The sequence below is a fragment of the Mustelus asterias genome, chromosome 20 (genome assembly GCF_964213995.1).
Source record: "Mustelus asterias chromosome 20, sMusAst1.hap1.1, whole genome shotgun sequence".
Classification (NCBI taxonomy): domain Eukaryota; kingdom Metazoa; phylum Chordata; class Chondrichthyes; order Carcharhiniformes; family Triakidae; genus Mustelus; species Mustelus asterias.
Window position 1 is genome coordinate 29,327,406 of NC_135820.1, and position 14,532 is coordinate 29,341,937.

The 14,532-nt window shown below is 44.0% G+C and overlaps 1 protein-coding gene across 1 annotated transcript in view; it reads right to left on the reverse strand.

Annotated features, from left to right (window-relative positions):
• The window catches only part of cdh22 (cadherin 22), a 767,168-nt gene that overhangs the window by 299,930 nt on the left and 452,706 nt on the right, over window positions 1-14,532 (reverse strand). The window contains exon 6 of the mRNA XM_078236055.1: window positions 5,728-5,981. Coding sequence (XP_078092181.1) covers window positions 5,728-5,981 — 254 coding nt within the window. The remainder of the gene's footprint in view (window positions 1-5,727; window positions 5,982-14,532) is intronic.

Sequence of the window (14,532 nt, forward strand, 5' to 3'; positions counted from 1 at the left end):
GTGATCAAGCCATAGGAATAGGAGGAGAGGGCATTCAGCCCATTGAGTCTGTTCCACTGTAATAAAGAGGTTTTGTTGGATCTTATGTTAAACAATCCATAGTCACTTTTGTATTCCAACAGTACTGCAAAGCTGTGTGGGAAAGTAAGTGAGGAGGACACAAAGGACTGAATTTTCCCTCAGGGTGCAAGAAACATAGGATGGGACTGTTTCCAGGTGCCAATCTTGTCCTAAGGGTAACTAATTGGGATTTTCAAGAGGGCACCCCTGATACTAGCATGTGGACAGGTTCTCTGTCCGATTAAGAATGCTGGATGGGCTCTCCAAACTCTTCCATATCTAAATGCTGCGCTGTATTTCTTGCCGGGTCTTCCGAGGCTTGTTTCTCCAGAAATGTAGAATGCGGCTTCCCTCACAGAACCCCATCACAGTGCTGTAGCATCGGGGATGGGGAGGGAATGTGGGGGGAGGACAAGACACACCCCCTCTTTATGGCAGTAGTTGCCATATGGTAAGTTTAAATGTCTCATATGAATATTAGTGAAGCTTGAATGAATGAGTAGATGAATGAGTGAGTGGGTATAAGGTAAATAGGTGGAGTGGCAGATGTGTGAGGAGAAGGTCAGGTTGGGAATGGTAGTCAGGTTGGAAGCTCGTCAGGTCTGGTTAGGGGTGAGGTGGTTTTGCCAGATGGCAGTGAAGTAGTCAGGTGGTTGGGGAGGGGTAGTTGGGGTTTTCGGGAGGATGTTAGCAAATGATTCAGGGGGGTGGGGTCAGTTCTGTAGTTACCCAGGAGTTAGTCTATGTGACGATACAAGCACAATTAATATATATATAATATATATATAGTTTTTTTTCTTGTTTAAGGGGAATGTTTAAAATTTCAGATTTATTCTGACGCAGTCAGTGTTTGGAAAACATTTAGCTCAAGGGTGTGAAAGTAAGTAAATAACTTATTTACAGCTAGGAAATTGTTACTGAGATAGAGCTAATGGACTTTAAGTCTGTAAGAGGAAAATTGCTTATTTGGAACTGAAACTATCATTAGCTAGAAAGTAAAGTTGCTTCCTTTCAATTTTAAATATTGTCCAACTGTAACTTTGCTAATGTTAATATTTAAATTGGATTATTAAATAAAGTTTATTCTAATATTTTTTTAAAATCCCTAATTTGTCAGTGGAATCATTCTTGAAAGGAAGTTTCCTTTCCTCACATTTATGCCACAGTAGAAAAATTGTTGGGGTCTTGTCCGGCGTCCTAATGTAATTTGGGATCCTGGTGCAGGACCCTAACATTTAACATGCCTAGCATTTTCTGGGCAACTATTCAGTTAAGTAAGTTGAAAAGGTCTGAAGTCTCGAACTCTAACTCAGATTTGGAAGGATTCATGGAGGAACTCGGGGAGTATGGGAATTGCTCATTTGAAGCTCATATTTCAGGCAGTTCCCACTGAAGTCAGCATTTTGGGTCTTCTGTAGGATCCTGAAGCACATTTTGGGTCACACATCTGGAAGATTTGGGCCATTAAAAGCCCTAGAGTCAGAGGGCAGAATTTTCTCCTCCTACCAAAGCAGGAATCATGGGATCATGGATAGGAGCACTTAATTTGGTGGGAGGCAAAAAAATAGGTTTGCCAATGGCGGGTTAAATTGTTCTCCCGACTTCAAGGTGAGTCAACGGCAATTTCAGCTTTCCGTCAGGAACTCTATTTGCATGCATTAGCATCTCATGCATATTCATTAAGGGGCACCTTGCTGAAATTAAGCTCTTCCTCCAAATTCAGTTCCCTTTCATCGAGAATTTAGATGTTTCAGTTTTACAACTGTATATGACCGGGGTGGCATGGTAGTGGTTAGCACTGCTGCATCACAGCTCCAGGGACCCAGGTTCGATTCCTGGCTTGGGTCACTGTCTGTGTGGAGTTTGCACGTTCTCCCCGTGTCTGCGAGGGTTTCCTGCAGGTGTTCCAGTTTCCTCCCACATTCTGAAAGACGTGCTGAAAGACAAATTTGTGTTTTGGCCCGAATAGGCGCTGGACTGTGGCGACTAGGGGAATTTCACAGAAACTTCATTGCAGTGTTAATGTAAGCCTTACTTATGACTAATAAATAAACTTTAACTTTATAAGTGGAGTGCAGCTGGTGAGCTTCAGCTGTTCCAAGACTTTGAGCTCCGTAGATGTTTTCTCCTTCTTTTCTCCCAGTACTTCCAGAGTGAGTCTGGTGAGTGTTTCTACCAGTAGTTCCATGGTGAAGCTGGTGGGTGAAGGTCTTATTGGATGGGTGACAGATGGGTGCAAAACAGGTTGTTCAGATAACAGGAGGGGGCAGCAGCAGGGGCAGGATGGGTATGTGTATGCTAACTGGTATTGGCATTGAGGAGAGGGAAGGAATGTGAAAATGAATTGTGATAGAGTCCAAGGTGACAGAGGGAGGAGGGCTGGGGACATTGGGTAGGTCTATGGTGATTGGGGGACATTGCTGGGTCACAGTGGGAGGATAGAAGGTGGTGGACCAAATTTGAAAGGTAACATGCACCATTTTTCCAAACAGTTCATCAGTCAGAGAGATCCTTTACGGTGGGGGGAGAGTCTTTTTGGGTGGGTGAAGTTCAAGATCAGCACAAATGGCTAACTAAAGGGACACCGTAATAATTATGGGGCAACTGGATGTCAAAGAGGCTCAGCTGTGTTCCATTTATAGTGAAGCCCACATTGCAGCAGGTTCACTCCTAATTCATGGGTCTAACATTGAGATCTCAGTAAGGTGAAGAGCTGCTGCACATTCTGTGACACTTGCCATTGGCTGAAGTCAGAGGCAGGGAGGGATGGATGTGGATGCCTTCAGGGGAAACGGCTGTTGGATGGCAGTCATTTTGAGACTCTACACCTCCATCCTTCCGAGTGAATGATCATGGCTGATGAGAAATCATGCAGTTATTCTTTCTGTTCTGCAAAGGTAATGGTCTCTCTGTGGAGTTCCAAGAGTAGTGGAAACAAGTGTTGGCCTATATCGCAAGGGGGATAGAATATAAAAGCAGAGATGTCTTTCTGCATCTGTACAGGGCATTGGTGAGGCCGCAGCTGGAATACTGTGTGCAGTATTGGTCCCCTTATTTGCGGAAGGATATATTGGCCTTGGAGGGAGTGCAGAGAAGGTTCACCAGGTTGATACCAGAGATGAGGGGTGTTGATTATGAGGAGAGACTGAGCAGATTGGGTTTGTATTCGTTGGAATTTAGAAGGCTGAGGGGGGATCTTATAGAGACCTATAAGATAATGAAGGGGCTGGATAGGGTAGAGCTGGAGAGATTCTTTCCACTTAGAAAGGATACTAGAACTAGAGGGCACAGCCTCAAAATAAAGGGGGGTCGGTTTAGGACAGAGTTGAGGAGGAACTTCTTCTCTCAGAGGGTGGTGAATCTCTGGAATTCTCTGCCCACTGAAGTGGTGGAGGCTACCTCGTTGAATATGTTTAAATCACGGATAGATGGATTCCTGATATGTAATGGAATTAGGGGTTATAGGGATCAGCCGGGTAAGTGGAACTGATCCACTTCAGATCAGCCATGATCTTATTGAATGGCGGGGCAGGCTCAAGGGGCTAGATGGCCTACTCCTGCTCCTATTTCTTATGTTCTTATGTTCTTAAGTGGAAAAGTGTCCGTTTGAGGCATCCTGCACATGGCTTATATCACTCTGGTAAAACCAGGTTTTCATACGCATTTGTGTACGAATGAGAGGCATACCCATCTCTGCTCCTCCAGGGTGTCCTTTACCTGAAAAGGGGTGGGGGTTACCATATTTAGACGGAGGCCAGGTGAAGGGCTTAGCCTGTTGGTTTTGTGACAGAGGGAAACCTAAAAAGGACATGCTCACTAAATGAATCACTTCAATCCTTTCACACATCCACTGAGGCATCGGTGATGCAGGCTGCAGGCAACCCTGCCTTAATAATAGCTCTGATTTTGGTGAGAAGAATGACAGCCTATCACAGGTTGACACAAGGCCATGAGGAGCAAATGCCTGAGCAGCAAGAGGCAGCAGGACCACTTGAACATGATCCACTGCAGTGGCAAGCACTGGCCTGACCATGGATATATCACTGTCCATACTATTATGTAGAGATGAGTGAAAGGCAATGCCAGAGGTGCCCTTGTATGTCCCAGAATGTGGTTGCTCAAATCTTCCAGCTTCTTCAACACGAGCTGTGGCCGCAAGGAATCTGGAGGAGTAATGTGGACCTTCTGGCCTGCATTGAGTGAATGTCTGTCTGGTTGCCTTTTAAATATGGTGACAGGAACTTCAACCCCATGAGGTGACTTCCTGCCTGCCCTGCCAAATGATTTGCCGAGCTCCTCAGTGAGACATAATTAATGAGCTAAAAAGTGGAGGATTACCCAGTATCCAGCAAGAATCATGCCAACTTTCCTGCCGCCATTGCACTTCGTCTCCAGATTGGGAAATTTCATCCATAAAATTTTATAAATTTCCATGTTTCACTCATATCCTTTTGGGAAGAAATCCTGTTGTCTTTACATGAGCTATGTGATTCCAGCCCCATTTCAACGTGGCTGACTACTAACTTCTCTCTTAAGTGAGAAGTTAGTTATCGCAAACTATTGTAGCAAACTGCCTTCAATCATACACCAATCTGGCAACCAATTTCCACACAGCAAGCTCCCACAAATAAGGCAATGACCAGATAATGTGGGATAAATAGGACAAGGACACCTGAAATAAATTTTCTTCAAACAGGGCCACGGGATCTTCCTTGTCCATCTGAGAACACTGCACGGTCTGGTCTGAAAGGTGACAGTGTCAACTTGGACACTGCTCAAATGTCTAGGGTGGGATTTGAACTCATAAGCTTCTGACTCAGAGCGGAGAATACGACCCATTGAACTAACATTAACTTTGGTTGCAAATGTATGACCATATAAAATATGGGCAGAATTTGGCCGTTTGGCCCCTCAAGCCTGTTCCAGATCATGGCTGATCTGTTTGTGTTGAGTCTCCCATTTTCCACCTGTGTTACCTTTAAATGGATAAACATTGTCCCTTTAAGAGCAACTGAGCAGAGTAAGGGGACAATCACCACATCATCTATCCCTGATAATGTTTGATTCCCTTGCCTAACAAGAATCTATCTACTTCCGCTTTAAGAATATTCAGTGACCCCGCCTTCATTGCCTTCTGAGGCACAGAGTTCCAAAGTCGCACAACCTGTGAGACAATATTTGTTTCCACATCTCTGTCCTATAAGACCAATCCCTAATTTTAAAACAGAGCCCCCTCGTTCTGGACTCACCCACAAGAGAAAACACCCTTTCCACGTCCACCTTGTCAAGACCGTTCAGGATCTCAGTCAAGTCACCTCTCACTCTTCTCAATTCTAGTGGAAACAGGCACAGCCTTTCTGACCTTTCCTCATCAGACCAACCCGCTCATTCCAGGTATCAATCTAGAAAATTTCCTCTGAAACAACTCCAATGCATTTACTTCCTTAAATTTGAGCTGTGGCCTCACCAATGCCCTGTATAACAGAAGCATAACATTCTTATTTTTATGTTCAATAGTTCATGTGGTGAATGATTATTTATTTAATGAAGCATTTCCAACACATATGAACCTATAAATTTACACGCACAGAGATGGCAAACAGATATTTGGCTCAAGTCCTACTTCCACACACACATCTGAGGCAATAGGAATGAAAAAGCCTGTACCTGATGGGACTGTTTGTTAAGTCAGGATCCCGTGCAGTTATAGAACCAATGACACTTCCAACATGGGCATCCTCTTGAACGTCTATCACATTCGTCTGCAACACAAACTCAGGTGGCTCATTGACATCCTTCACCATCACCCTGACACTGGTCCAGTCCTTGAAGGATCTGAGATTTTCAAACTGCGGGTCAACGTGTTTATTGACTGCCTCCAGCAGCAGACTGTGTGTTCTCTTGGTTTCAAAGTCCAGTGGCTGAAAGAAATTCAGCAATGGTTAAAATTCTTAAAATTACAGCAATGGTTAATTCTTAAAAATAAATGCTATTGTTCAAATCCACCACTTGTATTGTTCCTCTTATTTTCACTTACACTACCAAAATGTTACAGAGGATCCTCTGTTGAAAAGCTCCATAAAATCTTTGAACAATGAACTCTGTTACAATACAGGGGATGTCAAATATACTTCAAGAGATTTTTCAGGTCTCATATTGTATTTTGAATCATTGGGTGTTTTGGTAAGGCTGTTCACTGTACTGCCCTATGAAGAAGTAGTTACGTATTGTGTGCGATGGTCTATTATTTTACTCTTCCCTAGATCAAAACTGGTCTGAGTTGTATGTTAATCAGGATAAACTCAGTGATCTAACTGCCACCACACAGCAAAGATCATGTAAATTCACGGGACTGATTCTGCACAGCTTATGCAGAAAGAAGGGCCTGAACTGTAGCAGCCATGACTGACATTATGTGCAGTATAGTGAAACCTTTAATTAATATTTGGTAAAAATGTGAGGATTTCTCTATCAAGGGACCAAGGGCAAATGAGGAATCCATTATGTATTAAGCCCACAAGGGTTAAAAGCCAGCTGAACTTTGCTGCAAGTGGCTATCTTCAGAGTCCCAAGTTACGTTGTATGGTTACGTGTGAATGAGGACACAGGTGATAGCTTAGAGAGTTTGTTAACTGAAGCACTCTACTGCTTCTTCCTGTTGTGACTGCAGCCATGTGGGAGTGTGCTTCCCACATGATCCCAAATCACTACCCATGCACAGAACACTTGGCAATGTGTAAATGAATCCATTCTACATCTTCCCCATTTTAGTTAGGACAATCTGTAACTGCATGAAAAAATAGCATGGAAAATAGCAGTAAAAATAAAATGGAGATCTTGAGTGCACAGAACATGAGCTTGAACTAAAGCTGGCACAAAACTCAAAATGTGTCCCTCCTCCCCTCCTTCCATTTTCAGAAACAACATATATATCTATATTTAGGCAGGTACATAGTCCCTAACCTTGGTTTTGGTCTACTCAGCTCCCCGAGTGTGCAATAACACACATTAACTGTCCCTGGGAGGGTTATTGTCCACATGGCAAATAGCACCTGGTGAGCCTGGGATGGGCATGGAGGCTGCAGGGTTTATTACATTGGCAACAGGAAGGGCCTCAGCTGGTGTGGGTGGCATGGACTACGAACTCAGTGGCTGGAATTTTACCACCCTGCCCATCACAGAAGTCGGGGCGGGCGAGGGGCGGCCAATGGGAAGATCCATTGAAATCAGGCGAGATGTTACAGTTTCAGGACGAGTGAGGCCATAAAATCCCGCCTGGTGTGTCAGCCTCTGTGGTACTTAACAGGGTTTGTTCAGGTACCTGAAGCCGATGACTCCATTCTGGACATAGATGGTGCCATCTGAGGTGACCATGTAGTTATTGGGTTGGGGAACATAGCTGTGAACAACAGCCTGTGTGTCATAACCCCGCGTAGTTTGCATTCTGACTGTCTGACCCAATTTCAGAGTCCGGAGTTGCAGGTATTATAATCATAGGGTGGAATTTTATCGGCACGTCTGCCTGAGTTTCATAAGATCCTTCCCAAGGCCAATGGAGAATGCTGTTCTCCGAGCCTTGCCCGCCCCCGGAATCGGGGTGGGCGTGCTGGGAAAATTCCAGCCACAATAGCTCTTTCAGGGGTCATGCTTCTGGTGCATCTGGAGAACATTCTCTGTGCTGGTGAGGGCAGACCTTCCCTTGCCGAATTGAGCAGACTGAGCAGTGCACGGCAAAGTGTCACTTCAGCTTCCGGATTACTGTGGTCTTGTTCATCTCAGGTAATTAATCAACTTCAAACCAAACTAAGAATGAATCAACCAGATGTTGTTTCCCATTCCAACTGAATACATCTGCTGTGGTGAGTGACCATGGGAGGTCCGGGACCTCATGAGCAATGGTTCTTTAGTTTGATGAGGCTTGAGCGCATTGCATAGTGCACACCTAGACACCTCCCCCTCTGTGTCACTATATAGTGATGGCCAGTATGTATAGTTTCCTTTGCCTTCTCTGGCCACACAGTCTCAGTCTTTCATGCACAGTTAACACTTCTCTCATGGTGCAAAAAATACAAAGCTCTCATGCATTGCAGGCCAGCCCATCATGATGATGTTGTGAAGTTGTCTACATGTGTAGTTCATATGCAAGGCAGCTTTGACTTCATCAGCTCTCTGTGACGACAGCACTTGCATTGCCATAATGTTGGTGTCCTAACACTCAGCGTGCTCAGTGGTGGATAGGTGAATCCTAGAAATGGCAGCTGTTAAATCCAGTTCCTTACCACACTGGTAGATCACACTGTGGTTGCAGCATCATTCACTGCAGGCATGGTGATGCAGTACGGAAGGGCTTTTTAAAGAATGGTGATGAGCTGCTAGTGATCAGTTCAATGGTGGGTGGGCATCTGTAAATGAAGTCATAAAATGTTTGACAGGTGAAGACAAAGGTGAGGAGTTCTTTCAGGGCATAGCAAGTTTCAGTGTCAGTGAGGGTGCTTGATGCAAAACCCACTGGTCTGCCATTCTGGATACACACTGCTCCAACCTGAGACACATCTGCTGATAACATGACAGGTGTTCAGATATCGAAGTATTGTAACTCTGCAAGAGCTGACCAGGTTCTTGAGTCTGTTGAACGTACTGTTGTGGTGCTCCTGCTAGCACCGTTCCGCATCCTGGTGAAAAATTTAGTGCAGGGGTGCTTTGTTGTAGCAAGGAATTAACTTTGATAGATAATTTGTTATGCCGAGAAAACGCTGCAGCACATGTTTGTCATCAGGAGTGGAAAACTGCCGTATAGTCTTTGTCTTGTCTGGGTCTGGTTTCACACCATCAGCAGACAGTAGGTGGCCCACATAGGGGACCTCACTAACTCTGAATTTACATTTAGCAAGGTTTTGCTTCAAATGTATGGTTTGGATTCTGTTGAGGACCAAAAGCAAACGTTCATCATGCTCCTCCACTGGGCGTTCCCAAATTAGGATGCCATCACCAATGGTTTCACAAGATTGCCCCACGTAGAACTGTTCCATGGACCTTTGGAAAACATTACTACCAGTGGAATGTCCATAGAGCATTTGCAGGAATCAGTATCTGCTGACTGGAGACATGAACATCGTAAACCTCGAGGATTTTCATCAAGCAGGATTTGCCAGAATCTGCATTTTCCTTCCAAGATGCTGAAGACCTTGACATTAGACATGTCTGCTATGGTCTGTTCCACTGTCTTCAGTGGATGGTGAGGTCTCAGCGGTGCTTCGTTAAAATGGATGGTATCAATACAAATTCTGCTTATGCTATCTTTCTTCATTGCGGAGACTCATTCTTTGGCTTCATGTATGGAGGCTATAACACCCAGTCTTGCCACTCTGCCTAGTTTGTCTATCACTTTCTGTTTCATGGCAATGGATACTCTTGCAGTGCAGACAGTGGTTGACACTGAATCATCCAACATCCTGTAATATATGACAAGGAGCTTCCCAATGACATCATCGTCAAACAAGTGGCTGTATTCCTGCACCTCTGGTGCTTGTTGCTGTAAGGGCATGTCTAGCCAAAGGTGGATCAGTCTGAGTACTGTACTGTCAGGGAGACCCAGTAGTGGTTTAGTAACTGGTTGGCTTTGTGGAATTGAAACTTGCCCTGTATGCAGTCCAAGGTGACTGTATGTATGATCTATCCACCATAAGCAGCAAGGTTCACTTTGTTGGTGGAATCAAATAAAGCATAGGCTCGATTTTCTTCAGTAGTCTTTTCAAAAAACACTACATTTTGCCCCAGTATCAACTTTGATTTTCAATTTGGCCTTATTGTGAGTAACGTTGAGCGTTGTGAATATTTTGCCCTTGGGCGGCACGGTGGCACAGTGGTTAGCACTGCTGCCTCATGGCGCCAGTGACCCAGATTCAATTCCGGGCTCAGGTGACTATCTGTGTGGACTTTGTACGTTCTCCCTGTGTCTACGTGGGTTTCCTTCAGGTGCTCCGGTTTCCTCCCACACTCCAAAAATGTACAGGTTAGGTGGATTGGTCATATTAAATTGCCCGTTCACATCAGGGGGATTAGCAAGGTAAATATGTGGTTGGCACTCAATTGCCATCAAAGGGCAACTAGGAATGGGCAATAAATGCTGGCCAGCCAATGATGCCAATGTTCCACGAATGAATAAAAAAAATATGAGGATAGGTGTGATTGTTGTCAGTGCAGGCTTGATGGGCCAAATGGCCTCATTCTGCACCATAGATGACTATGACTTTTCAGTGATGAGGTCAATACTTTCACAGTGGAATGCTTCAAAGAGCTCAGAGTTTTATTTTATCTCCAGCTCTTTCACTTTGTTTATACTTTGCTGAGCTTTGGGGAGGTAACTGGATGCAGCATATCTTTTAACAGTACTTGGTTGATTAGGCTTGCGGCTGCCAATCTGCTTTGACCTATAACGCTTGGCAAAGTGATTTTGTTTACCACAGTTATCAAGGCGCTGGTTAAATGCAAATCAATAGCTAGTTGTTTGTGGGTGCTGACCTTTGTGGTTTGAGCAGGGTGTGTTTCGTACTGAAAAGACTTCAGCTTCTCTCCACAGTGATTAGCACTGCTGCCTCACAGCATCAGGGACCCGGGTTCAATTCCAGCTTTGGGTGAGTGTGTGGAGTTTTCATGTTCTCCTCATGTTTGGGTGGGTTTCCTTCCACAGTCCAAAGATGCATGGGTTAGGTGGACTGACCATTCTAAATGTGTGGGGTCACGGGGAACAGGGCAGAGGAGAGGGCCTGGCTGGGATGTTCTTTCATAGAGCTGGTGCAGACTTGATGGGCTGAATGGTCTTGTTCTGCGCTGTAGGGATTCTGTGTTTCTTAATCCATTAGTGCTCCTCTCGGACTGTTCAATATTAATAACAGATTCCACTGTTAAGATTTTTTTCATGTAGCAGCAGCTTACACATTACACAGTCTCCACTCACTACAGACTCCACCAAGCTTGTCAATGAGGGCACCAAATTCATACTTTTCTGCCAGAATTTTCAATGTTGAGATGTCTGACTGTATGGATTCAGCAGGTTCTTGCCTAACAGTGCTGAAAACCTGTCTATCCATGATTTCCTTTTTACAGGTGTGCAGATTTGTTCAAAGTCATTTAGTAGTACCTCAGGATTCTCTTCATCTTCCTCCATCCTGGAACACGAAAGCTCCCCATTTCTCCACAGCCTCCGGACTCGCCAGGTTCAGAAGCGTGTTGGTTTGGATTTTCTTTGACTTGTCAGACAGACAGGCATCGCAGTAGACACGCCATTCCTTCTCGAACTTCTTCCCGTTGTCAGCGATATTCTCATCAAAAACAAACGGGTTGGTGCACTGGAATCCCCTGTGCCATCTCAGCCCAATTCCTGACATCATGTGATGTTGTATGGTTATGGGTGAACAAGGACATAGGTGATAACTCAGTTTATTAACTGAGGTACTCCACTGCTTCAACTTATGTGACTGCAACCATGCGGAGTGTGTGCCCCATGGCCTCTCCCACATCCCTTATCACTACCGGTGCACAGGTTGCTTGGGAGTATGTAAATTAATCTACATTCTACAGCCCATAAACAACCTGATCCTGTATCAATCCCTACAGTAAAGTATCCCATGTTGCAATAATGTAAAGAAACTTCTTGAAAGTTCTTTCTTCCTTCTCTTAGCAATAATTTTAATGATGACCACTTTGCAGATTCTGCAGAAGAAACAGCCTTTCCATATGAATTCTTTCATAGCCCATCATAATTTTGGAAGTATGTTAATTCTTTTTCAGTCCTTCTGCATGGGTGAGAAGACAACGGGCAAGTTAATGTGCCTCTTGAGAGGAATGAACAAAGAGTAGAAGTAAACATTGAAGAGAAAGATATTGAAGGAGGTGTGTGGAGAGAGAGCTATTCATTACAATACATAATTCCCTGAAAAAAGTGTAGATAGATAACACCAGAAAAATGTCAAATAATTTGGCGTTTTATAATTAGAAGTATAAGGTCCAAGGATGAAAAAGTAATGACTAATTTATATGTGTCAACTGTTTCTCAGTTGGTGGCATTCTCACCTCTGAGTCAGAAGGTTGCATGTTTAAATCCCATTCCAGAGACTTGAACACAAAACTAGGCTGACACTCCAGTGCAGTACTGAGAGAGTGAAATCTTAGAAACCCTACAGCACAGAAAGAGGCCATTCGGCCCATCGAATCTGCACCGACCACAATCCCACCCAGGCCCTATCCCCATATCTCTACATATTTTACCCACTAATCTCTCTAACCTACAATCCCAGGACACTAAGGGCAATTTTAGCATGGCCAATCAACCTAACCCGCACATCTTTGGACTGTGGGAGGAAACCGGAGCACCCGGAGGAAACCCATGCAGACACGAGGAGAATGTGCAAACTCCACACAGACAGTGGCCCAAGCCGGGAATCGAACCCAGGTCCCTGGAGCTGTGAAGCAGCAGTGCTAAGCACTGTGCTACCGTGCCAACCCAGTGCTGCAATATTGGAGGTGCTGAAATGTTAAACTGAGATTATGGGTGGGATTTTCTGGCCACGTGCGCTCCACAACCGGAAATTCTTTCCCAAGCTCAACAGACCTTTCATTGGTCTGTTAAATTTTCTGTCTCACCCACTACAATTCCCGTGGCGGGCAGGACGGGAAGTTTTTGGTCCATGTCTGCTCTCTAGGGTGAATGTAAATATTTTTATTGTGCTGATTTAAAGAAGAGCATGCGATTCACTGCTGCTTTGGCCAAATTTGATCCATCCATCAACATCACATCACAGGTCATTATCAGTGCCAGCTGTGGGAGTTGGCTTCTGCATTGCAACAGCGATTACACCTCAAAAATACTTCATTTTTATGACTTTATCTTGTCCAGCCTTTTACTTTTGAATAATCACTGAAGTCTGAAGCTGCAGACCAATGGCAAATTACTACTCAAACGTAGAGATCCTCTGCTGCAAAAACTCAATATTCTGACACTGTAAAAATACTACTTGTAGATACACTGAGGATACATGATGTGTCCACATTCTACATGTTACATATGTCATATGACATCTCTTTATACCTGCTTTATAACATAGGTTAACTCCCAATAATGTTAAACCCTTGAGACAGATTAGGGAAATAACATAACTATGGAAATAAAAACAACTCGATTGTGTAACTGCAGTTCCACATTCTTCTTGTCTCACACTCCATTGGTTCAACACATTTCAAGATGTAGATAGTGTGGATAAAATGGACAAGTTATCCCTTAATGAATGAAATTAATCACAAAATAACAAAGTAGTCCTGATTCTGAATAGAACTAATTTTAACCTTCAAACAAATGCTGGAAATATTGAAGCAACTGAAAGCCTTTGTACAGGGTCGAATTGATGAACCTATGAAGCAACAGTTCATTTTCCCATTTATAAGCTTTATTAATGGACACCGCAATCTATCACCAAAGAACAAACACCTGGCAAGGTAATCATAGCTTGGAAGAGGTAGAGTACTATATCCAGCTGACCCATCCAGCTTCCCACTTTATTCAATCCAATAATGCTTAATCCTGTTTGCTGGTGGAAATTTCTGTTAGTCCTGTGACAGTTTGGATCAGGTTGAGTAGATACTAGCCAGTAGACCAATTCACATAAAAATGTCATGTCTTCTGAGAAAGTCGCTGACACTTTGCAATAAAGCTGGAGACTTACTGCAGACAGTCTCCAGAGTGTTGTTCTTAAAATAGGCTACAAGCTACAACATGGCTACAACAGAAGTGGGAAAAGAGGAAGAAGATTTACAGCATCTGAGACTAGAACGGGTTATCAAAAAAAGTTTTAAATTTATCTATTAGTCACAAGTAGGCTTACATTAACACTTCAATGAAGTTACTGTGAAAATCCCCTAGTCGCCACACTCCAGCGCCTGTTCGGGTACACTGAGGGATAATTTAGCATAGCCAATACACCTAAGCAACACGTCTTTCAGACTGTGGGAGAATAAACCAGACAAAGCACAGACTCACGCTTTTTGATTCTTTCACGGGATATGGACTTTGCCAACATTTATTGCCCACTCCTAATTACCCTTGAGAAGGTAGTGCTGAGCTGACTTCTTGAAATGCTGCAGTCCACATAGTGTAGGTACACCCACGGTGCTGCTAGAGAGGGAATTCCAGGATTTTGACCCAACAACAATGAAGGAATGGTGATATGTTTCCAAGTCAGGATGGTGAATGGCTTAGAGGGATCTTCTGGGTATTGGTGCTCCTTTGCATCTGCTGTCTTTATCTTTCAAAGTGTTCGCGGTTGTGGGTTTGGAAGGTGCTGTTGAAGAAGCCTGGATGCATTACTGCACTGCATCTTGTTAATGGTAAACACCATCAGTGGTGGAGGGAGTGAATGTTGAATGTGATGGATGGGCTGTCGGTCAAGAAGGCTGCTTTATCCTGGATATTGTCAAGCT